Below are 25683 nucleotides of genomic sequence, written 5' to 3'. Positions count from 1 at the left end.
TTATAAATGAAAAAATGATATTCTTCCAAAACGTTCTGGATGATAAGAGCAAATACACAATCACACAAATGACAATCACCGTCAGAGACAAGAGTTACTTGGGCTTGGGCTGGGGTCGAGTGGTATTGTTGCGACCTTTGATGCGAGCTTGAAGCGTAAGCAGCAGTCCTGCCAATACGTCGTGGTTATGGAGCTTCTTCCCAAACAGCAATCGCTTGACCGAGTCATCATATGTCAGTAGAGCCACCATGTTCTGCAGCAGGAATCCCTGGCAGTACTCCATCAGCTGACTGGCATTGTACACCTACACAGCAATCACAGTTAAGAAAGTCGTCATTGTACATCAGTAGAGCCACCATGTTCTGCAGCAGGAATCCCTGGCAGTACTCCATCAGCTGACTGGCATTGTACACCTACACAGCAATCACAGTTAAGAAAGTCGTCATTGTACATCAGAAGAGCCACCATGTTCTGCAGCAGGGATCCCTGGTAGTATTCCATCAGCTGACTGGCATTGTACACCTACACAGCAATCACAGTTAAGAAAGTCGTCATTGTACATCAGAAGAGCCACCATTTTCTGCAGCAGGGATCCCTGGTAGTATTCCATCAGCTGACTGGCATTGTACTCCTACACAGCAGTCACGGTTAAGAAAGTCGTCGTTGTACATCATCAGTAGAGCCACCTTGTTCCTCAGCACGAATCCCTGGTAGTAATCAGCTGAAAAAAAGTACTATAACTGTAAAATAAATAACGATAATAAATAGTCAGGAAAAAAATTATTCATAAATATGGGTATATTTTCTTAATAATCTATCTTAATATGTCTTATAAGTGACAAAAACAAATAAAAATTTTGGTTTAGTAGTTAGGCCACAGATATTATATGAAATATTGCATATGAAAAACGAAAAAATATTTACATAACAGTATACAAAAAGTAGGTTAATGTTTATACGAAATTGAGCAGCTATGGACTACTCTCCAACCGAATCCACCGAGATCAATATTTCAACAAATACTGGCACGCCCAAAGGGTTCGGTGAACTGTGACAACTAGTAGCCAATGTGAACCGTTAAATGTCCCCCAAACACTACTACATCACCGAGACTGCAACATGTCACTGTCAGCTGCGATCTAGTAGTAGTGACGTTTGTTTATGATCATTCCTCCTGTACGCAGTGGTCGGCCAGCTTGTGTTATTAGGTTTGTGCGATTCTCGCTCATGTGTGAACCAGGCCTTACAACAGAGCCACGGCTATGTCGCATATTGATTCATTTACCAGACAGCAACACCGGAAAGGTGGAGTGGCGGTTTTTGCTAGCTTAAGACTAAAAAACAAGATTACAGTAGTATCAATATCAAGCAATACATCGGAACTCATTTGTGAAACGATGCTCCTGAAAATTGAGCTGAGACAAGGATTTTTACAACTGCTAAGCGTCTACAGACCACCCTGCAGCAACTTACAAAATGCAATAGACATTTTATCAGCTGAGCTTGACAAAGTTGTAGCCATTAATGACATGGTACTGGTGATGGGGGACGTGAATGTAGACAATCTTATTGAAAGCAATGACAGAAGAAACCTGGATGAAATGCTCCTTAGCCATGGCTTGAGCAGACTTCATCTACCCGCAACCAGAATAACAAATCATAGCCAGACCTCTATAGATTTTATATGCACGAACATAAAAGAAACGGAAATAGCTACCAAAATAACACAGACAGGCCTCTCAGACCACACGGCCCAACTATGTACGATTCTCACAGATTCTACGAAACAGCCACTGACCCAAACAAAAAGAAGACAGTTTAATGCAAGAACAGTGCAAGAATTGAAGCACAATCTGGAATCCCAAGACTGGACTAAAGTCACTCTCACCGAGAATGTGGAAACTGCTTATAAAGCATTTAGTGGAATTTTTCAAACCGCATTGAACATAGCATGTCCACTCAAGATAGTAAAGAAGAAAAGAAACCCCTACAAAAATATATGGGACAATGAAAGTCAGGCCCTAAAATTATCATACTTAGAAGCACTGAATAAACAAATCATTACTGGCCACCCTGATGACAAAAAAGAAACAGCTCGAAGGAAAAAATGTTATGATATAAAACTCAAAACTCTTCGTAAACAGTGCAACTCTTCATTCATAGAACAGTCGGACAACAAATCAAAAGCTGTGTGGAATGTAATAAATAATGAAAAGAAAAGAAAAATCTTCAAAAAAATCCACTAGAATGCCTAAAAATAGAGGAAGAAATCGTTGACTCTCCAATAACTATTGCCAATCATTTAAATTTACTTCTTTGCTACAGTCGCTGACCGAACACTCCTCAGAAATGGAACATCGACACCTGTAATAGCACCAAACAATAACAACCAAACACTTCAAACACCAAACCTAGCCTTCTCTGAAACCAACAAACAAGAAATTGGAAAAATCATTGACTCTTTAAAAGCAAAAACATCAGCAGGGGAGGATGAGATCTCATCAAAATTGATCAAACAGTGCAAACACGAAATAATCACCCCACTGACTCACATCATTAATAAATCACTTTCACAAGGAATATTTCCAAATGAACTAAAATTCGCAAAAATCTATCCGAAATTCAAATGTGGAGCAACAAATGAAGCCACCAGCTACAGGCCAATTTCCCTAATCTCTACTTTTTCTAAAATACTGGAGCGAGTAATACTAAATAGACTACTGGGCCACCTCAAGCAGCACGATCTTCTCACCCCTAGACAACACGGTTTTATAAAAGACAGATCAACTTCAACAGCAATAGCTCAACTAATTGAAGAAATAGACAATCTAGAAAAAGGACAAATTGCAACAAGCATATTTTTGGATTTTAGTAAAGCGTTTGACTGCCTTGACCATGAACTCATACTGAAAAAGTTACACTCTCTTGGAGTCATTGACAAGGAACTTGACTGGTTTAAGAGCTACTTGAGTAACAGGGAACAAGTAGTAGAACTTACTTACTTGGAGAAAAACACTGTGACGAAAGTAAAATCCAAGCCAATACCAGTAAGCAGAGGAGTACCTCAAGGCTCCGTGCTTGGACCCGTCTTGTACATTCTCCTAACAAATGACTTCCCAAATTATCTCCAAAACCACTGTGAAATTGTAATGTATGCTGACGACACAGCTTTGATTTTAGCAAATAAGAACAAATCTCAGCTAGATATAGACTCTTTTGTTGCATACAATGTGGCTAAGCAATACTGCCACCTCAATGATTTAGTCTTAAATGACTCAAAGACCCAACAGCTAGTCTTTACACCTAACCCAAACCAATATGACGGGCTCCCAGAAATAACTACAATTAAATCAGGAAAGTACCTTGGTCTAACTGTTGATCAAAACCTCTCATGGGAACCTCACATCAATCAACTCTGCCACAAACTTAATAGTAGCCTGTATGCAGTGAGAAGAATAAAACAAATCAGTAGCCCTCAAGTAGCTTTGACAGCATACCTTTCCCTATTTGAATGTCATCTCAGATATGGACTGATAGCCTGGGGACGACAATTGGAAATCTTAAAAGGGTGCGTGTTATACAAAAAAGGGCTGTCAGGACTCTAAGTGGATTAGGACCAATGGACTCATGCCGAGCAGCTTTCAGACATCTAGGAATACTGACGATCATAGGACTCTATATCCTAGAGACGATCTTATTTGTCACAAAAACAGGGCACGCAAGAACTGGCGACATCCACCCCTACAACACCAGACATAGAAACAACTTCCTCCTTGACCCTCATCATCTGACTCTGTTCGAGAAAAAACCATCGTATAAAGGAGCCATGTTCTTTAACAATCTACCTGACTACCTAAGAAAGCTTCCAGAGAAGAACTTCAAGACCTCCTTAAGAAGCTGGCTGCTGGAGCATCCATACTACAGTGTCCAGGAGTTCCTTCAGTGGAGGACAAGCGCTTTGTAATTTACATACACTGACTCATACACTGATTGTGACATAAACACTGACCTTTGTTCTATTCTCTAAGAATATGTTCAATAAAGATATATTCTATTCTATTCTATAAAGATATATTCTATTCTATTCATTTAATCGCAACTTGTAGAGATTTTCATGGTTTGTACATTAAATTCACAGCTTATTTGAGATTTTTTCACGGGGAACGAAATTCATGGTTGGGTGGGGACCCTGTTGTAACCACTTTGCTTATAAAAGTGATTCAATTTGTTTTTATTGACGATATCAATTATTTGTCAATTGAACATCTATTAAAAAAAAATATTAATTTGCACAAAACAGATCAGTTGTTACCTTGGCGTGTATGTACATGGAGACAATATTGTCGAGATCCACCATGTCTGAACACTGAGCTTCACAAAACCGCAGTAGACCGTCCAATTGAAAAAAGTTGGCAGCAGCCATCAACTCCAGCACATCATTGTGATCTACTTCCAGGGTGTCACAGCCACCGTTGTACAAATACTGCATCACCAGCTGCACTCACAAACACACATTCATCGTGACTAATACACACAAACAACTCATAAATAAACACCATAAACAGAAGTGTCTCTTGCCAACCCCTTAGTATTTATTTGATTTAAACCAAACTACTTTGCATAATAAACAACCATAATCTTAGAGTCAAAGAATAATTCAAAATTATTATAATCTGGTGATAGTTCATCTGTTGGTTTAACATCTTATGGTTTAACATCTATTGACTGAAGATAGCTGATCTGTTAGTCAAAATATTCAAGAGTGTAGTTGTGTGAGCAATCTTTCGATGTGAGGTGAATTATAAAACTTACATTATATTTTTGAAAAATAATAAAATTGTTTGGAAATTTTAGTCTCCTTGTGATTTTCTTACTTCTTCTATAATTGTATAATGGTAATATCTAAATGAAAATTCTACCTTAAACCAAACATTAAAACTATAACACAAATGTTTCTTTGCAAAATATTTTTGAACAATGTACAAGGTTTGTTCAAAAAGTAACGGGAGTTTTAATTTTGTAGAAAAAGAAATCTTTATCTATTCATCTAAAATAATTTTGTCACCTTCAAAATAGTCCCCATAACATATTACGCACTTGTGCCAGCGGTTCTTCCAATCCGCGAAACACTTCTCAAACTAAATCTTTGTAATAGCCTTTAGCTCTTTCAGTGATGCACTTTTAATGTCATTTATGCTTGTTGAATGACAGCCTTTAAGGTTCTCTGAATTTTTGGAAACAAATAATTTACACGGCCATGTATGGAGAATATAAGATTGGGGCATCGTTACAGCACTGTTTTTGGCTAAAAATCCACGAACAAGCAATGAAGCATGAGCAGATGCATTATCATAGTACAAAAGCCTGTTTTGCCAAAAATCTTGAAATTTTTTCGGATTGCTTCACGCAAACAGCGTTGACTTGGAGGTAGTTTCACCTTCTGGCAAAAGTTTATGATGCACTATGTCATTAAAATCGAGGAACACAGTGAGCATAACCGTTATGTTCAACTGCACTTGTCAAACCTTTTTCTCTCTTGGCAATCCAGAATGCTTCCAGTGGGATGATTGAGCCTTAGTTTGACATCATATCCGTAAGCTCGAGATTCATCACCTGTTATAATACGTTTCACTAATTCTGCATTGTCATTTCTTGTTTTACTTATAGCAGACCTAACACAACATAGGCCTTTGTTAACATTTTTCACACAAAATTTAATACAAATTCTTTGATCTATTTTTGTACAAATGAAAATCACTGAGTTTATAAAAAACGTCTACCCTTAGCAGATGCCCCTGTAAAAGTAAACAACCAACACAACTGGAAATTGTATTATATTTCAGGAGCATGAATACCAAAATAATTTAAAAAACTTATAACAGGGCTCTCCAAACCCGCAAAACTTAAAAATTCTTGACAATTTTTTTACTTAAGACTGACCTGGAATATGTGATAGCGGATGTCATTGATCTGTACGATGGGAGGGTTGCCCTCACACAGCTTGGAGCTAAGCATGCCACGGAAGCGAGGGGAAGACGTGACCAGCACGATCTTGTGGCCGTAGAATACACGACCCTCCACACGGAACTGTACATCACTCAGTTCTGCGTTGTTGACAAACTTGGGATCGATACGTGCACCACCACTTAACGTAGAGTCACGAATTCGCTTAATTGGCTCCCATCCAAAACACGTTGAGAAAATGTCTGCCAGCAATAAAGTTGTGCCTTCATTCTGCAAAAATAAAGAATTTCTTTTAATAATGTAAAAGTTGCTGGGCACTAAATCAAATGGTATGTTCTTATTATAACACATACATATACCCATGATATGACATTATTTTGGCAAAGCTTATAATTTATTATGCGGCGAGTGCCACTATAGATTTGAATTTGGCGCACAATCTATCAGCAGCCGCGAACACGATAGCCAGCTGCACCAACATTTAGGTCATAGCTTTAACAATGGGAGCCTCCTACTATCTGGAATTCTACTGGACAGTTTCTTGTAGGATTATTACTGCCTAGGATAGCTGCGTCAAGCGGAGGTTGTGTCAAAGTCGTTGTGCGGCTGTCATGTACAGTAGGCCGGGTAGAAGTGAACGTAGATCGTCTAGGCGTTATAATTAGGGAACTGTCAGAACCGTATCTAAATTATTAGTTTATTATTTCCTCACCAAAGCTGGTTAGGCTTGGTTACTTGAGATCTAGTGGGGGATCCAAGAGAGACAACTAGTCCTCTGGAAGGGTGCCCTCTTCTGGTCGCAATTAAATAAATAAAATTAACTGCCAGACAAAACGAATCCAAATTGTACTTGTAGTAGACTACTTTGTATAGTAATATTTCATTTTGAATTTCTTGATTGTGTCAAAATTATTGTAAAATATCACATTTATTTATTTATTTATTTATTTATTTACATACGGTATACACCATTTCACATTTGTTATAGGTATTGAGAAAATACAAGAGGCTTGATATAAACAACTTACATAAACAGTTTACATGCATACATGCTAAAGCAAACAGAAGCAAAAAAATAAGCAAAACAAGTGCCAAATAACATCAACATCGTGAATAAAAAGAAAAATTACAACAGCAATATAGTTCATAAACAAGTGCAACATGAAGGTGGAACCGTAAAAAAGACTTAATTAAAGTACCGGTAGCGTATAAAATATAGAGTTACTTATATACTACTGAGACATACATATGCATATGAACAAATACAATACGAAAGAAAAAAATAAAGATTAGCGTAGCCTATGTTCATTGATATATATAAAAAAAATCACAAGAAACCATTTCCATTTAGCAAAATAAAAAAACATGCTACAATACATGCAAATTTTGATGCTATTATAATAATATATGAACAAAAGTGTTAAGAAAATAGCAAGCAATATATAACATTCACAAGAAACCATTTCTATTTAGTGAAATATACAATATGCGACAATACATGCAGGGTTTGATGCCATTAAATATAAACAAAAGTGTTAACAAAAAAAACAAAAAAAAAAAAACAAAAAAACAGCAAGCAAAATATAACGTTCAGTGTCAGAGTTTCACGTGTGGCCAGAGAGATATTTAGTGACCTCCCTCTTGAATGATGTGTCGGACATGCTGAACAAATCAACATGCGCAGGAAGACCATTTCCCAACCTGTGAATTCTCGGTATTGTACTGTTGTACGCATAGTTCGTAGCGAGGAATTCCCTCTCGAAAAGCTGCACAGATCTTGAAGATGGTCGAGGACAACGAAGATTGATCCTCTCTAAAAGTCTCGGGGAATCACAAGACGACGACAAAATCTTCTTCAAGAACATCAGGTCAGCAATTTGGCGTATGGTGCTCAAGGGTAGGAGCCCAAAGTGGCGTTGCAGATCTTCAACAGGAACCCCGTCGTAGGCAAATCCAAGTCTCAACCCAATCAGCCTGATGAATCTTATCTGAATTCTTTCAACGAGTTCAACCTGACCCAACAGGTAGGGAGACCATACAGGCGAACAGTATTCCAATATTGGTCGAACCAACTGGACGTACAGGGCCCGAAGTGTCCATGGTGAAAACCCATCTCGAGAAGTCCTAAATATAAGACCGAGGGCAATAATGGCTTTCCTAGTAATTGCAGACAGATGCTGTTCAGGGCTCAGTGACGAGGACAAGATAACTCCCAAATCCTTAACTGTACTTGAGCGATTCAGTATGGTTCCCTCCATCTCGTAGTTGAAGACTATGACCCTAGCTGAGCGATGGAATGAGACCACAGAGCACTTTGCGAAATTAATATCCATGCCATCCCGCACACACCAGGAGACGACACTTTCCAAGTCAGATTGCAGAGAGGCGCAGTCTTGAAGTGTGGATATCTCCCTATATACCTTGGCGTCATCCGCGAACATTAACAGGCTAGACGATGTGATGACATTCTGAAGGTCATTAATGAAGATAGAAAAAAGGGCAGGTCCCAGCAGAGAACCCTGAGGCACCCCAGACACCGCCTCAAATGCAAAAGATGTCTCACCGGCATGACGCACGACGAGGAGACGATTCGCCAGGTAACATTAAATATTATTTAAAATTTGAAAATTATATAACATACTAGGATAACAATTGTAAATAACGCCCACAAACATCCAAAATGTATTCCTAAAGATAATCTTTTATTTAATAAAATATAAATTTAACACGAAAATTTTAACGGGTTAAAATGATAAAACTTTGACTCAACTTTGTGGCAAGAAAAATTGTATAGAACAATATTATAAAGTAACCATTTTTTACATAACTTGTTGAATTTACCCAATGACTGAGTTATTCTAGGTACTATTATTTTAACCCATTCCTGCGCTAACAGCCAAAGTGGGTTAAAATAATAGCTTTGGTCCATTATTATTATTACTATTGTAACCCACTCAAACTACTATCTACCAGCCTCATATCTGAGTTGTCAAAATCGGTTCGTATTTCATAGCTAGCTGTTGGTACTTTCTTACATTGTGCTACTATCTAATAAATTCTCTTGTAACTATTTATACTCTCTGTTGTATAGATAATGATTTTTTTGTTATTTTTTTCATTTCTCTACCAATTTTTGCTAATGATCATAGTTGAGAATAAAAATATATATGTTTAATATTATGTTTTTAGTTTTATATTTTTAGCACTATGTATATGGTGTGTTTTGAAAATGGAAGAGAATTAAACTAGGTTTTATGATCGATAAAACACATTTTAAACTTGAATAATTATTTTGTGATCGGAATTAAATTTATATGATTATCTTTTTACATCCTCAGACCACAAGGGTGGCTAAGGTTGTTCTCTGTGTCAGGTTATTTATTTATGAACACATCCTGTCCCTGAGCCCAGGGGCCACACCTAGCAGCCCTCGCTGTTTTGCTGTTCAACTCTTTAGGCCACTATGTTTAGCCCATTTTAATGCACAGTTATACATAAAAGTGCTATGTTCTCTCTGTCAGATAAGTAACTAAATTAATATTTCTCTATTTGCAGCACATACCATAGTAAACATTGTTCAGAATTATTTTTAATACTGTAGCTCCTATAGTGTATCTTATCAAAATTACATATTACTCGGTCCATTTAAGAGCAAATCGATACAATTACAACCTTGAAGCTAGTAAACTTTGTAAAGTATTTGAGAATTTCATTTAAATGTCAGTCATTTAAAGAGCCAAAGGTCAAATAGTGCCATTTAAATCCGAGTTAAAATAGTATACATGATTAAGCAAGCACCGAGTGTGATGCAGAACGCAGCTGACCACTAAGCATGGCTTGGCAAGTTGAGAGGACAACCACCTGACTCCATCTGAGCTGAGTGAGAGATAATTGTAGCCAAACTTAGGTTGTAGCTTTTTAGGTTACAATAAAAAATCTAAATAACAAATTTAATAGAAAAAGAGATGAAGCAGTTATATTATAATATATGGTGCAGCCTGACCTTGCTGTAGCGGAAGATGTTGAAGAGCAGAGGCAAACACTCGTCCACAAACTGAGTGGAGCAGTCGTCTGGCCAGACCTGGAGAAAGTCCTGCAGCAGCTGGTCTATCATGTTCTCCAGGTGATGGTCATGTGCTGTGGCCAGTGTGTACATCCAACAGTGAAGTGTCCATGCAATGCCCAAGTTACGGATATACAGCGTTATCTCTGTACATCAAATATAATTACATTTATTTAAAATTAGCTTGGAATTTAGGGTGGGAACTAACAAGTGAATTAATTTTTTAACTGCAATTCTTTTTTTAATTTTGAAAAGATTATATGATTTCTTGATCAGTGTGAATCAACTCACTGGCTTGTTGTATTCATACTTCTTAATTTAATTTTGTTCTGCTTATTTTTATTGTTTTAGTATGGTTTATTATTTTACTTTGTGCTGCTATAGTTTAGAATAAAAATGTTACTCATATTATTATAGTTTGTTTGCTGTGCTAGTGTATATCTGTCGAGGAATAGGTGAATAAGGTTGACATATTAAAAAACCTTGTTTGTAGTGTTTGTTAAAAACAATTTGATGTAAAACAAGGAGCTCATGTAACAATAGCTTTAAGTACATTTTAAATTGTATATTATTCTACTTTAAAACACATTTATTATTTTAACAAATTGTTCTTAACTAGTGATATTATTTTAAATTACAAACTATTTTAGTCTGTGTTTATGAAATTATATTAGTATTTTAAATGCTGAGTAGAAAGTTATAAGCCATTAAACACTAAGTATTATCTTATAGCAAACCCAGCAGGCGGCCTTACGGCCATTGCTGAAAAGAGTTAGTAAATATTGTGAGCCTACAGATATTCCTGTGTGGAATCTTCACATTGTACAATGTCATAAACAAACCACTAATTTATTATTATTATTATTAAGATTTTAAACAATGTGGAGTCTAATCAAAGTAAAAATAAAGAAGACATAATGATTACTTCAAACCTAAATTGAATTTGGCAATTATACAAATCTGTTATTTTAATTAGTAATAATAATTCTAATTTCATCATTGTTTCAGCTCAGAATCGAAATATTTTTAAAAGTTCAACCAATTCAGAAGCAGGCAGGGGTGGCATTACTAAACTCATATCTAAACTGGCAACTGCAGTGGACTAGACCTATTGATCTATTCTTCATTAACCAATGTCTCGACAATTGCGGTTAATGATGTAACACTACTGAACATCTAAAGGGTTGCCCAGATTTAAGTGACACATCAGTTTTTGCTGTACCCAGTGTACGTTAACTGAAAGGTATAAAACCAGCCAAAAGTGGGTTCTCCCGGGGGAACTCAACAATTGAAAGTGCTGGAAACAACGAGAACATAAATTATTTTTATGAACCATGGTTTATTTATCTTGACATTATATTGCATAACTATAATGTTCTTTCTCATTCAATTTAAACATTTCGTGAGAGTATAAAACAGAAACCAATTTATATCAGGACTGCAAAGGCCTATCTTGTATCAATGTTTTGCTGTAGTCAAAATATAATTTTACTCATTTCAAGAAACTATTTTAACATTAAATTAAAAAAAACACACATTGAAATAGTTATAAGTTGTATGTTATCAGTGGAAAAAGAGAATTAATGTCAAAACCAATATCAATTTGTTTGAAATATAAATCACAAATATAATTTTTACCAATTAAGTTAAATATCCAAGTCTTACATGAAATGTGTAATCAGAGTATCAATCACAAGTCAATGATTAATTAAAACAAAATTTGATATGGTAGGGTTGAAGATCTCAAAATTTGCTGTTATTAAACCATTCATTAAATTTTAAACTTGTTCTAGACTTGATTGACAAATAAAACTTGAAAATGAGTCTCATTGTTGTACTGACCGAGATGGTTGTTTTCTGTGCTGTGGTACATTGCCTCCTGCAGACACTTGACTTGAGGCTTCGTCAGCTTGAGCACCTGCTGCTGGGCCGGGCTCTCTCCACCTGTCTGATCACATCACAACACGTCAGCACAGGAGCAGAGGAATCAAAATTGAGGTTAAATTTCAGAATTATTCATTATCCCTTTTCGTACCACACTATTTTTGTAGCTTACTGCCCAGAAGTGTTTGGAGTTTTAGTGCAGTTTGAACCCATATGTTGAGAATAATTTTACTGGGTTTCAGTTCTATTAAATATTTGGTGGTGGGAAAAAATAAAAATGGAAAGTCCGATAAAATGGATGCCACATTTCTCAGCAGTACAGCTGACATCCGATCAATCCGACATTGGTACTAAAATAGTTAATAAGTGAGGAGAAAAATACTAAATCTAAGTATGAATAATTCAACTCATTGGAAGAGGAGTAAAGGACCAGCAAAGGTACCACTGATCAGTTGTTAATAAGTGAACTTGCAATTGTTACCAAGTTGTAGAAGAGCAAAAATGGTAATAGATAATAAAATAATTCTTTCATAACAACATTTGCTATAAAATTACATATACAGATACAACTGTATAAGCTCTAAAAAAGCTAATAAAAGGACAATAAATCTCTTCTATTCCATCAATAATTTTTAGATTGTGATATTAACTCTTTGAAAACCACCTATTAACGAAAAAAACTTTCATATTCTCTTCCTTTAATGTTTATTATATAGATAATAACATTATTTCTTGAATATATGCATTTTAATAGATAAGCTATATTTGTATTACTAAAAAGATGTAGTCTAAACTTTCTGGAAAAATTTAAGCCCTCCCCTAACAATATAATTTATTTTAAATGGTGATGTCAAACTTCAGAAGAGATGACAGCTTTTCAAAAAATAATTTTTGTTTATTATTACTTCTTCCAAGAAACAGAAAATAAATTAACCTCTGGCTAAAACTAAATTTGTTAAAAATCTCTAAATGCAGGCCTACACTAATTGTATCCATGCCAAATTTTCTTCAGTGCTTTAAGGGTTAAGGTGATTGTATGCCAACCTCTCTGAGTCTAGTGGCAGCTCGGCGGTCAGCAGTCAACTGGTTGGCGCCCTCTGCCAGGATCTCCTCTAGGCTAAGGACCTCCTTGGTGTTTGGGCTGAGAGGATGAGACAGTAGCTTGTGCAGTACTGCTCTCTGACCGTGGGCTGCTGCTACCGCTATAGCACTGCCAACATAAGGTACCATTATACTGTTAAAATCATGATTTGGACATGAATGTTGCAATGTATATAAGAAAGGAGAGTACCATCTGCCAAATAGCTATAGGCCTATATCTTGTATCCCTGTTATAGGAAAAATATTTGAGAAAGTACTAAAAAAAACAGGTATGTAAATATTTCGAAACTAATAATATTTTCTGTAATGATCAATATGGTTTTCGAACTGGCAGATCTACTACTCAAGCTGTTGATACCTTAGTAGGCCATTTATTACTAACTTTGGAAGATGCTTGCAATGCTCAAGTCACGCTTTGTGACCTGACCAAAGCTTTTGATGTGGTAAGGCATGATATATTGTTGAAGAAATTAGAGTACTATGGATTTCATGGTAAAGAACTAGCTATATTCAAATCATATTTAGAAAATCGTAGACAAATTGTACATATAGGTGATAAATTCTCTCATACTGATTATGTAACAGCTGGCGTACCTCAGGGCTCTGTATTGGGGCCTGTACTTTTTTTGGTAATGATTACCTAAGTAGTAATATTCCCTGTCACATTACTATGTATGCTGATGATACTACTTTGTTAAGTCGTAATAACTCAAATGACATAACACCCTTAGCTACATCTGTAAATAATTCATTGACACAGGCAATCTCCTGGTTTGATGCCAATGGTTTCTTTTTTAATTTTGACAAAACCAAGCACTTGTACGTTACCCTTAAATCTGTAAATAATATTCCTGAGGGCTGTGATACTTCTGTGGTCTTGCTCGGATTCCATATTGATTCTAGGCTAAGTTGGAATGTACATATTGATGTTGTTTGTAAAAAATTAAGCAGAGTAATATATTTATTAGTTAAATTTAAGAAAACATGTCTCTTTAACGTAGTACCTGAAAATGGCATATTTTGCTTATTTTGAGAGCATTATTAGATATGGCCTTGTTATCTGGGGAAATGGAACTGGTATGGAAAAAGTTTTGATGTTACAGAAGAGAGCTCTGAGAATACTTACTTATTCTGAATCTCTAGCCCATTGTAAACCTCTTTTTGTTGAAACTGATATCCTTACAGTAATTAATTTGTACATATTTGAAGTTTTAGTTTTTAGTAAAGAAAAATATTGTTTTGTATAGATCAAGAGGTGATATACACCAATATGAGACTAGGAATGTGGATAAACTTGATATGGTTCGATGTAGGCTTACCAAAACTGCGAGCTATCACTCTTCACTTGGCATTAGAATTTTTAATAAGTTACCTGTGTCATTAAGGGGAATGCCATTTGCAAAATTTGTTACCATTTTAAGACTCTTGTTACTCAAAAGCCCATTTTATAATTTAAATGAGTACCTTTCATGTAATTTTAACATAGGTTAAATAAGCCTGAGTGATAACTGTATGTACTGTTCTGACAAAATCTATTACAATTTTGTAAATTGTTGAATGATGAATAAATGACTTTATGACTTTAATGTTTTATTATGCTAGTTGTTTAACAAAATTAAACTATCAACTCAAAAAAAAAACATTGTGTTTTAGTTGTAATTGTAATTACACAGTGAATACTGAAAATAAAACCGTGGTTCTTACTCTGTCAACATTGAAATATTTTAAATGAATGTACACTAATTACTTTTATTACTGCATAGATAGCTTTAGGACGCAATGAACTACGTTAATTGTTGTTATGTATTAGTCAAACAATTAGAGGTTCTTAATATTAACGTAATCCAATGTTTTCAATTTGTTTTTGACAATGTAAGATTTGCGAAGGTAATAGAAATTTTTGGACATTAGCCATTGTTCAGTGATACAAAGTCAATCTGGCCTCTTTCTCGGTTAGATTAGTGTCGTAATTTATAATTACACTGTAACCTAGATTATTCATTAGATTAGTTTGATCTCCCAGCTAAAGAAGAAATCAAGTTTCGGATCCCTAAATGTACTGTTAGTGATTTTTTACTAGCATTGTAAGATGGTAAATGTATGAAGAAACCCTGTTACCTTATCTTGAACCACATAGGATTAATCCTTACTTCACATCAAACTGAGTTAAGATGACTAGAATATTACAGAAATCAGCAATAATTTATTTTTAAAAGAATGTGTTGATAACAAAATTCAATTCTGAGAATCAAGAATCAAGAAGTTTTATATCCATTTAAGGTACAGTAGTCATTGTGAGAAATATAGTAAACATCTACTATAATATAAATGAAAACAATATTACAGTTCAAAGTATTCTCTCTAAGTCCTTTTTCATTATTCTAGTGTTAAAATTAAAAGGTTTACAATAACAAAATAAAAATACATAATTTATAAAATGAAAATACACAAAACAGGAAGATAAAAATAACTACCAACAGTGTAGTTAGAAAGCTTCAACTTAAAGACTTAAAAATGTATACAATTAAAATTATCACCAAAACAAAACTAATAAAAAACATAAAGTTAAAACAGACACAATAATAAAAAAAACAAAGTTTACTTTATAGTAATTGTATCACAGACTAAGAATTCGTTGACAGTGTATAAGGGAGTTACCTTAAACCAATAGAATCTTTTGATAGGAAACCTCCTGGTGCTTCACTACTACTTCCCACAGGTTATTTCCAAGTGGTATTTGATTTTTAATTTTAAAACTTTATTATTTTATTTTAGAAGAGAGCTCTGATTTTTAGTTTGATGTATTTGATTAATATTTTTATTTCTTGCCAAAGGAATTTTTTAATTTACTAAAAGGTTTGTCAATTTCTTGTGGAAAATAGAGTGATAAAAATTCTGAAACGTTGAACTTATTAATTTGCCAGTTTAAAATAAATCCATTGTTTTATTTAGAACTGTGATTTTTATTTTAGGCAAACCAGATAATATTTAATAGTTAACCAATTTAGTAATAAATTGTACTGAAATATTCACTAGGAGCTTACTAATCAAAAAAAATTTTATATCGTCTTGGATGTCTCATTGATAATTTAAATATTAATACTCTGGAATATTAATATCCACAATCCAAGTCGTTATAGCATTGTTGGGAATGCCTGGGCAGTACATGCAGTCCAATGACCCGGTCTTGTCCATACGAAACAGATAAGTCTAGAAGTACTCATGTCCACTCAGGAATTGGTTGAGGTAGTAATCCATCTCACCATGCCGCCGTTCCAAGATTGGATGTGCAGGATGAGCCTTGAGGTCCATTGTCCCAACGATTTGTATTCCTACATTTTCCTGCCATTTCTGATAGGTGCTGATACATCTTCTTTTTTAAAACGGTTGTCACCACATCACTGATGGATTGCCTCTCTCCCCTGCCAAGAGACAGGGATGACTCCAGCGACCAACTGGACTGCTGGCTCGGAGACTGTATGATACGCAGAAGTGATTCTGAGTTCTGCTTGACGCTGCACTCGTTCCATCCCGATCCAATACTCTTAGTTGTTCAGTGCATCTGCCCACACCTCAGCTCCATACAGGGAGTGGACTGGACTGCAGTCATAACAGGTCTTCTACGGCTGGACCTGAGGCCACCAACGTTGGCTATCAGCCAACTAAGGGATTAGACCCCCTTAGCAGCCTTGTCCGCAGTTTGGAAGATCTGGTTCTTCCAGGTCAGCTTATAATCAACCATTACTTTGAAATACTCGACGGTTCAAGTGGTCCGGACTGTCACTAAACCCATGCCGAGCAGTACGACAGTTTCTATCCTCTTCTTGCTAAGGATCACAATCTCTGTCTTAGCTAGAGCCAGGGACAGGCCATTGTCTGCCATCCAGTTGTTAACAATGCGCATGACTTGGTTCGGCTTAAGCTGGGCCGGCTCAATGTGTCACGAGGCGATCAAATCCACAATTCCATTTGCGTACCCAACTAAAACCAATTCATTCAGCATCACGGACTTCAAAATGACTGATTGTTGTAAACTACAACAATGGTGTTAACTTAAAAGCAAATCACGAGATAGTGTACTGTCAAATGCTTTAGACAGGTCAACTTATGTGCTGGATAATATTTCCTCCTTTTTGAAGTTTCTCAAGATTATTTCAACAACCAATTTAACTTATTTTATTAGTGTTTTATCAGGTAAAAAACCAAACTGCTATTTACAAAGAAGTTTTCTCTAAACAAAGTAATAGTACATTTGCTCTTTTATACAACATTCAAAAACTTTACTAAATATAGGTACTACTAAAATTAGGCGATAAATAGATTAGTACAGATTCCAATATCGATACCAAAATTGTAGTCTCGATGCTGAGTTCAATATGAATTCCTGTATTATTAGTAAGTAAGAATGTAATATTTTAAATGGTTTTGTTTTATTACCGTTATAATAAAACCTGGCCAACAGGAGCGGCCAACCAAACATTAAAAAAACCCTTATTAGACATGGTAAAACATTTTAAGATATAAACATGAGTATATTCTTATACAGAACATATTTTAGAAAACCATACAAAATTAAAAGAAAAAACAAAAGTTAGTGAACATCTGTTTGTTATTGCTGACAGCAACAGACATCAGCACATAAGTTACATGGCGATACACAAAAATACATACACATAGGAAATAAGAAACTGCAAGCATATTTTTTTCAAAACTACTAATTTTATTTACTTATTTTCATACACCAAAAACAAGAAAAACGCATCCGTAAATAAACATAGCAGACTCCTGGTGATTCGCAAATATAAATAAAAACAGAAAATTCAAACTGTAAAGAAAATAATATTTGAGATTCAGCTTCTATACATAACTTGTTGTGACATTGTGACTCTCAAAACATATCTTAAGAACTTCTGTTGATTTTATTATTATTCTGATATATTATTTTATTATGTACTTTGAAAAGATTAGTACCAGACTCAAGTGAAAAGTGGCATTGTATTGTGATGCCTCAATACCAAAAGTCAAGTATCAAGTGTAGGAATCAACCCATCACTAATATATTTTAATAATATGTCTATATACATTGAAAGTATCATAAACAACACCAGACCTCAGCGATTACTGAAAGAGTGAGTCACTGACCTGTAACAGCCTCTCTGGGCCGACCCTGAGTAGCACAGTGAGTCCTTGAGTAGAGTGGAGAGGAAGGGATGTGCTCCATGAGAGAGTAGCAAGGACACCATCTCCAGGTTGTCATAGCCTGCTGCAACCTGTATGGCAAACAATAAAGTATAACAGGGTGCATTTATAAGGGGATACTGATAGGGATTGACAATAGATAAATATTTATTGTAAAATACGTTTTATGCTATCACAATGTAATAAAAACTGGTACATAGAGAATGATTAAAACTACATAACTAAACTTATTCTAAAACATTACTTTTGATACATATTTTATTGATATAAAAATGTGATAAAACATAAAAAAACATTAATTAAATCCAAGGCTTAAACCCATTTTACAATTTTTTTAAAGATATATTTTTATTATTTGTTTTCATTATAAACTGTCTTCAAAGCATTCATTTACACTATAATGTGTTTTTTGACAAAGTGCTTCTTTTAATTTTTTTGTAAATGTAGATAAGGGGAGTTTTTTATATGACTGTGGAATATTATTATATAATTTCAAACCTAGATAAAGATGACTAGTTTCAAATTTTGTTTAGTTTATGTGCTGGATATTGAAACAAATTACAATTTCTTGTGATACCTACGATTAAATTTGTATTTTTCAAATTGATCAGGATTCTTATGTACTAATTTATTTAAGCATTTCAAAAATATTTAACTCTCTCCCGCTCGCATTGTTTCCAGGCGCTCACGGTGCTTCTAACCTCAATTAATTCGCTCTGCCGGTTGTGCTCGGTCAAAATACACGGCGCCTCAACTTACACATGTTCTGTCATTGTAATTAACTATAATTATATATATTAATTATTTTACAAAAAAATTTGGTTCAATGAAGTTGATTGTACAAGACCAGTAAGGGGGCACACGGACAGCTGGGCGCCGGTGGCGTGGGGTTGTTTGTTGCGCAGTTACTTGGTGAAGGTCATTGTCTGGCTCACCGTCACTGCCACTGCCACTGTGATCACTCCGAACTACATCCTCAATGCCACCAACCACTTCACAAGGCTCTGGTACATCACTACACTCACATGAATCGTCACAATCACTACTAATAACGAGATCGATTTCACTGTCACGAAGTGTACGACTACAACCCGCCATTGTTTCTGCACAACTAATACAAAATAGCAAAATAATGGAATAAATCTACTGTAAAAGTAAAGTAAATGGTCTCCTGATAGCAAACAACCCTTAGTAGTACAAAATATTGCTATTCGACAGCAGCACTTATCGGCTTTAGTGGGTAAAGCAGTGCGTACCGATCTGTGATGTTTAAGCTGCAGTGGCTATGTGGTGGCTGTACCGATTCATGCCTTGCGAGCGGGAGAGGGATATATATGGCAAAATAAGGATGTTAATTCTATTAAATAATGGTTTACATGTTGTTCTTGAGTTCCAATGTCCTATTGTGCTAATAATTGATTTTTTAATAATAAAGAGTTTTTGCACATCTCAGCAATTACCCCACAAAGTAATTCCATAACTCAACATCGAGTAGGTACACATGGGCATAATTGTTGCAGGGTGTAAAGTCTGATAGGCACAGACTGCTACACACAGGCTGCTCATGCTCATGGTGAGGCTAGCAGGCAAGGAGTCTTGTGTTGGCAGCCAGAGGAATGAGACGAGTAAGCGCTTCTTCTCAACCTACAGTGTCTTCTTCTGCTGTTGAGATTGGTGAACGTAAAAAATACGAACTAACATTTTTACTTTTCCTCTTAAATTCATTCTATGTCTGAAAACAAATTTAACTCTGCAAGATTTTCATTTTATATTATTTACTGTCAGCAGATTAGTATAACTAAATATTATATTTAACTGGTAATGGAAACCTATCAAGTTGATTTGTCCATTAACCGCATATAGTAATTTTTCATAACAAGAGCACTTTGGAAACCACTTAGTCACAAAAATGAAGATAAACGCTTTGAAGATTAAACGAGAAGACCTGGTATTTTATTTTAGTCCATTGCTTGTAGTGGTAAGCTTGGCTTCTAACTGAATTTGAACCGCTACTTAAATAAACAGTTTTATTGTGTTTGCGGCTGTAGGCAGTGGATTCACTGTCAAGAATGTTTTGACTTAACACCAACAACTTCATTGGGATACCCTTGGATAACAAGGGCAGTTCAGAGTAAATCAGAATCAGTATTAAATATACACCAAAACATGAGTAAAAAATGACCTGTAGCGGTGTGATGGTACAGCGCTCCTCACTGAGCCGGGCTCCCCCCTCTACGTGAGCCCCGCGGTCCAATAACAGCTTGGCTATCGTTGTGTTGCCCACAAGAGCTGCGTACGTCAGGGCAGTCCAGTGCTGCGTCTCTGCCTGTACCGTTGGACACCCCTGAAATTGCATACATATATCAGTTTGAATAAAACTAGTGTAAGGTATTAAACCCTTTTGAGCCCCAGCCGCCGGTATATCGTCGGTAAATTTCACTGTCTAAAAACCCCAGGCCGACGATATTCCAGCGGTAAAAATAGTGCGAGAAACCCCAGCCGACGATATGTCGTCGGCATGATATGAGTTATTATAAATGGCTCTTAAGTGTTTAATTTTAGCGACACCAGTGGTTTTAGAACTTATAATTTTATTTTCATACATATACAATATGATTTCATGGTCAAATGTTACTAAATAATATTTACACTACTCCTAAAGAAAGAGTAAGAAGATCAGCTGTTACTAAGAACAACATCTGCATCTGCTGTGACATTGTTTACGTTTAGTAGACTGTGTTGATGTTCATTGCGTTTGTGTGAGTAGACAGTTATATTATTGTTTTGGTACTTTCAGTATGAAATATTGTTTTATTTTGTAAATAATGGGTGACTCAAACCGGTACTTTGGGATTATACCGACCACACCAGTATGAAGAACACAAAAATATAAATTTATAGAAACAAACATGATAGGACGAAAAACAAACTCTGTAATTTCAAAATTACAAACTTACAAGCATTTCTAGGTATTGTTGTCGCTGTTATCTTATCTTTCTCGAGAATCCCGATTACGGCAGGGCCGCGCGGCATCACATGATTTGCAAGGTACATAATTGCCTTTCCATTAAAATTCAATTTATATTTCTGATCAGCCCCTCTAGAATTTGATATTTTACTGATAGGTACTATCTCGAGGGATGTTTTTCTTTCGTTGACATCAGCGCGGGTGCTGCCGAAGCCCGCGCTGATGACTGGAGGCACTCGCATTTTGGGTGGCGGAATGTGATCAAGAATAAAAACAAGTTTTGAGTGTTTTTTCAATAAAGAGTTTAGTTTTAGTTTGGTAATGTTTGTTTTTGTTGAATTTTTGTGTTTGGAGAAATGTAGAGGTAAAACACTCTATGTAGAGGTACAATGTAGAGGAAATGTAGAGGTACAATAAAGCGACGCGACTCTGCAATCACGTTATCTACTAGATCGCTCGACTTTGACCTCTGTCTGAGGATGGGGAGGGGTTTGCGATAAGACAATTCCTGTTTTATATTACCGAAATATTGTTCTACGCTAATCTAGTAATCAGTAGAAGCGAAATGTCAAATAACGATTCATGTCTGGGTGTGGTCGGTATAATCCCAAAATACCCTCAAACCTAGCAGAACATTCAAGTGACATTGACAGACAATTGAATATTGACTTTTCAGATGACAATTCAGTATTATCTGATATTTTTGACGATGATAGTGACCTTGATCCGACGTATGATCCTAAATATGATAGTGACAATGGCAGAAATGTAGGCCTATTTAATGCTAAAGACTTAACACCTGAGATACCATCTACATCAGCTCAGAATAATGTTACACAACCTAGGCCTAGTACGTCACAGGTTTTGTGTCATTAAAAAAAATATTTTACAAAATATTTATTATTGAAGTAATCTGTCTGAAATTTTTTTCCATGTTTGCAATAACATGACAAATGAAATAAAATTATTTCCCACAGGTTAATTGTTCCTTGTTTTATTTATAAAAAATGTTAAATGTAACTTTTTTCTTTTTTTTTTAGTTAGCACATATGCGTTATTTTACATATATAAAAGTACACAAACATTTTTTTAGCCCTTATTGAATTTTTTATTTGTAAAGTACCTTATTTCAAACATTTTAATGTACTATTTAGGTCATTAGCTAGTATATTAGTGATGGTATGATTTTTCAAATGAAATCGTACAAAATCACTGAAAAGGCCTTGGGGTTTTTAGACAGTTACTTGCAAAACTAGACTTGGTAAAAATTTGCACAAACTATATTTTTAGGTCCGGGGCTCAAAGGGTTAAGTAAAAAATTATTTTGTGCACTGTTGATTAAATTTTGTTAAAAGCAATGTGTCTACTTTATGACTGTAAGTGGACAATCACTATACCTTGGATACTCAGTCAATATTTATCATTATGTAATAAACTTTTATATCAAAATTCAATCAATATCAATTTAGGAAATGAAATATAAAATGTTTAAATTTTTTTATGGGGTTCTTTTTACGCTAGTGGTATTTTGACGAGTTTTTAGAAAAGTTATTGATAGTTTTGAATGGTTTGTACGGCTCATACATTGAAGCTGAAAATTATATTTTCTACATCAGACACAATTAAGACAAATAAAACAAAACCACCCACATTTGCATAAAATGTCTTAGATACATAACAAAGTTTATGAATTAATGAAAAAAAAAAACTAACAAAAATGAACTTAAGGGACATATATATGTGTAAAGAAATTCAAATTCAAAAAGCGATTCACTCCCTGGGTGAGTTTTGTAATCAGATTAGCTTTTCATTTTCATTTAAAGCTAGTTAAGATTTTAAGTGATATTTTTAGGTAATGATAATAATTAATTTTAACATATGTTAAGTTTATTGACATAATTCAATGTACCACGAGTGTACAATGAACAAAATTATTCTGAAGTTTAAGATGTAAAATTAAAATTACACAGACAGATTAATAAACTAAACTGAGAAAGGCAGGATTACTACTAGGTCATGGAAGTTTTGGACACCCCATATATGAGACATTTGTTGTCAAGAGCTTGATAAGTTTTCACAGTAAACATTTTTAAGTACTTAGAACGTTTGCATTGCATTAAAACTAATATTTAAACATATAATGCTGTAGTGTATTATTCTACGTCCTTGTTAGTGTTAAAAAACAATACTATGCACGATGTTATATAACCAGTGTATGAGCTTACAGTCTATTCTACGATAAGACTTACAGCAGTTCCCTGAGGCGGAGTCTCCACATCGGGATCGCAGCCAAACTCCAGCAGACAGCGAACTGTGGCCTCATCGTTGGCCAGGACTGCCAACATGAGGGGGGTCAAACCACTGTCACACAGGGTGTTCAGCTGCAACATAACACAGTTACCACACTCTTCTTACAGTGTCAAATAGGCTGATATCTACATTTAAATTACATGTAAAGAATTAGAATGCTTAAAATTTAACGAGAATAACAATAACATGTGTAACTCTAAAAATAAAATAACAACAATACGTAAGTATAAAGAACTAACAAGGAATAACAACAATAAACTAAGGCATAAAAATCTGAATGTGAAATAAAGAAGCCATCTTGAACGAATGTACAAATAAATCAAGAAACAAAAGAATAACAACTAAATTTAGTATTCAAAACACATCTATTTACTATAGAAAACCAAAAAGAACCAAGAGAGAAACAATGTTGCGTTTTCAAAACTCACTTGTGTGTAGTCTTTTAAGTTCACCATCTAGCAAAAAAAAACCTCAAGATACAAAACAATACATTGTCTAACAATCAAATGTTCCAAAACAATTGGAAAAAACTAGCAAAATTTCCAATATTCTTATATTTTTTAGCATTATTAATTTTTAACGTGTTTTAATTAAATATATGTAATTATTTTAGATATTACAAGGTTTGATACAATTATAACAAAGTTTCATGGAGTCCCTATTACGGTTTTTTTTTTCTGAAAAAAAAAAATCTATTAAGTTTCAAAGATTGAACATATTAGAGCATAACCACTGATCAGTACTACCTTGGTGGAGGGCAGCAGCTGCAAGGCATGAGGAATAATGTCCCGAGAACCTGAGCTCAACATGCGGAAAGCAACGGACAGCTTGAGTCTGCGGACTGAGTCAGCCTCTTCACCCTGCCTTCGACTGCTTACACTCTCATCACATCTGTAAAACAATAGTCATACTCAACATAATTTAAAACAGCACATCTTAAAAAAATTGAGAATACTTCAAAACACATGCAATGAAGTTAAAGAATAATTGTCCAGAGATGATCCATACACAATGTTTTTTCAAACTTGATAAGATAATACTATTGCCTTGTTTTGTGCTTCTTTTGTTTTCTTATGAAAAGAAGTTGAAAAAATTACACTTAGTCCTAAGAGGATCTTTGCCCTGCTTCCTGAGTGACAGAATATTCTGAATGGGTAAGGATCGCCTCATGTCGAGATCCAACAGGAGGATTTTTTAGCATTAATCTCAGTCATGTCTCCTTTAAAGAAGAGGAGGCCAGATCTGCACTGACCTCTCCAGTTACCATGGGCAAGGGGTGGCATGCTCTTATGTCTAGGGTAGCAATTACCTTTAACACTTATGGAGCCCCACTAACTCCAAAAGTCATCCCCACAGTAGACTAGACCTATCGTGTGTGTACTCTTGCACCCCAGAATCTCGACATTGCGGTTAGTGATGTGCCACTCCTGGACATCCATAAGGTTACCCAGATTTAAGTGACAAATCGGTTTATGCTGTATCTAGTGTAGGATCCAACTGAAACGTATAAACCAGCCAGAAGTGAACTCTCCTGGCATTTTATATGGTTGCTGATTTGCTCAAAGCCAAGGGAGGGGGAAATAGTTTATTTAAATTAAAAGATTTAAAATTGATAAAAGTAATAGATAAGAAGAAAACTGAATCCAGCTATTCCGCACGGGTTTGGTAGACTGCTTTGCAAAACACTTTGAAAATCACAATGCCATTGATTTTAAGGGGGATATTAGAAGAGAACATTACCCCGGCTGTCTGATGGGACAATCAACACCAGGCAACAGAAGCCGTGCTGCCTGCATCACATCGTCCTGGTCGATGACAGTGGCGTGGCGGTACTCAGTGTGCGCGGTGGTCGTGCGTATCCATTCTACCAATGGCGGCAGCACAACGTATGCTCTCTCGTACACCAGCTCTTGTACAGGGGCCTGAGTGCTCCAGCTACAAACAATATACAGCCCAATTACACTCTTACCTTATAGTTTTCAAATGTTTCCAATAGAAATTTAAATGATTTTTATTCTACCATCCACATCACACCGTACTTGTAAATACACTAGTATTCCAGTATTTAAATATCTGTAACTTCATATTAATGGCATGACAGTAACTATAAAGAAATAAACTCCAGAGACACCAAAATTATTGCCATAAGATAATTGATCATTAAATTTAATCATTCATCTCATAGTGCAGCCAT

General features: G+C 35.3%; 1 protein-coding gene across 1 annotated transcript; it reads right to left on the bottom strand.

Annotated features, from left to right (window-relative positions):
• Nucleotides 1-25424, bottom strand: LOC124372729 (ankyrin repeat and BTB/POZ domain-containing protein BTBD11-like; the record flags this gene model as incomplete). The annotated part of the gene is made up of 11 exons (XM_046831139.1): nt 1-304; nt 4313-4495; nt 5941-6234; nt 9968-10173; nt 11870-11975; nt 12956-13121; nt 18155-18282; nt 20394-20555; nt 23429-23560; nt 24236-24380; nt 25230-25424. Coding segments are annotated over 11 exons (1927 nt in total), but the record flags the coding sequence as incomplete, so codon positions are not given.
• Nucleotides 25425-25683: the final 259 nt, after the last annotated feature.

This window comes from Homalodisca vitripennis, unplaced genomic scaffold (assembly GCF_021130785.1).
Source record: "Homalodisca vitripennis isolate AUS2020 unplaced genomic scaffold, UT_GWSS_2.1 ScUCBcl_3919;HRSCAF=9736, whole genome shotgun sequence".
Lineage (NCBI taxonomy): Eukaryota > Metazoa > Arthropoda > Insecta > Hemiptera > Cicadellidae > Homalodisca > Homalodisca vitripennis.
Note: the sequence above shows the minus strand (reverse complement) of the source record. Positions and strands in the feature narration are given on the sequence as shown.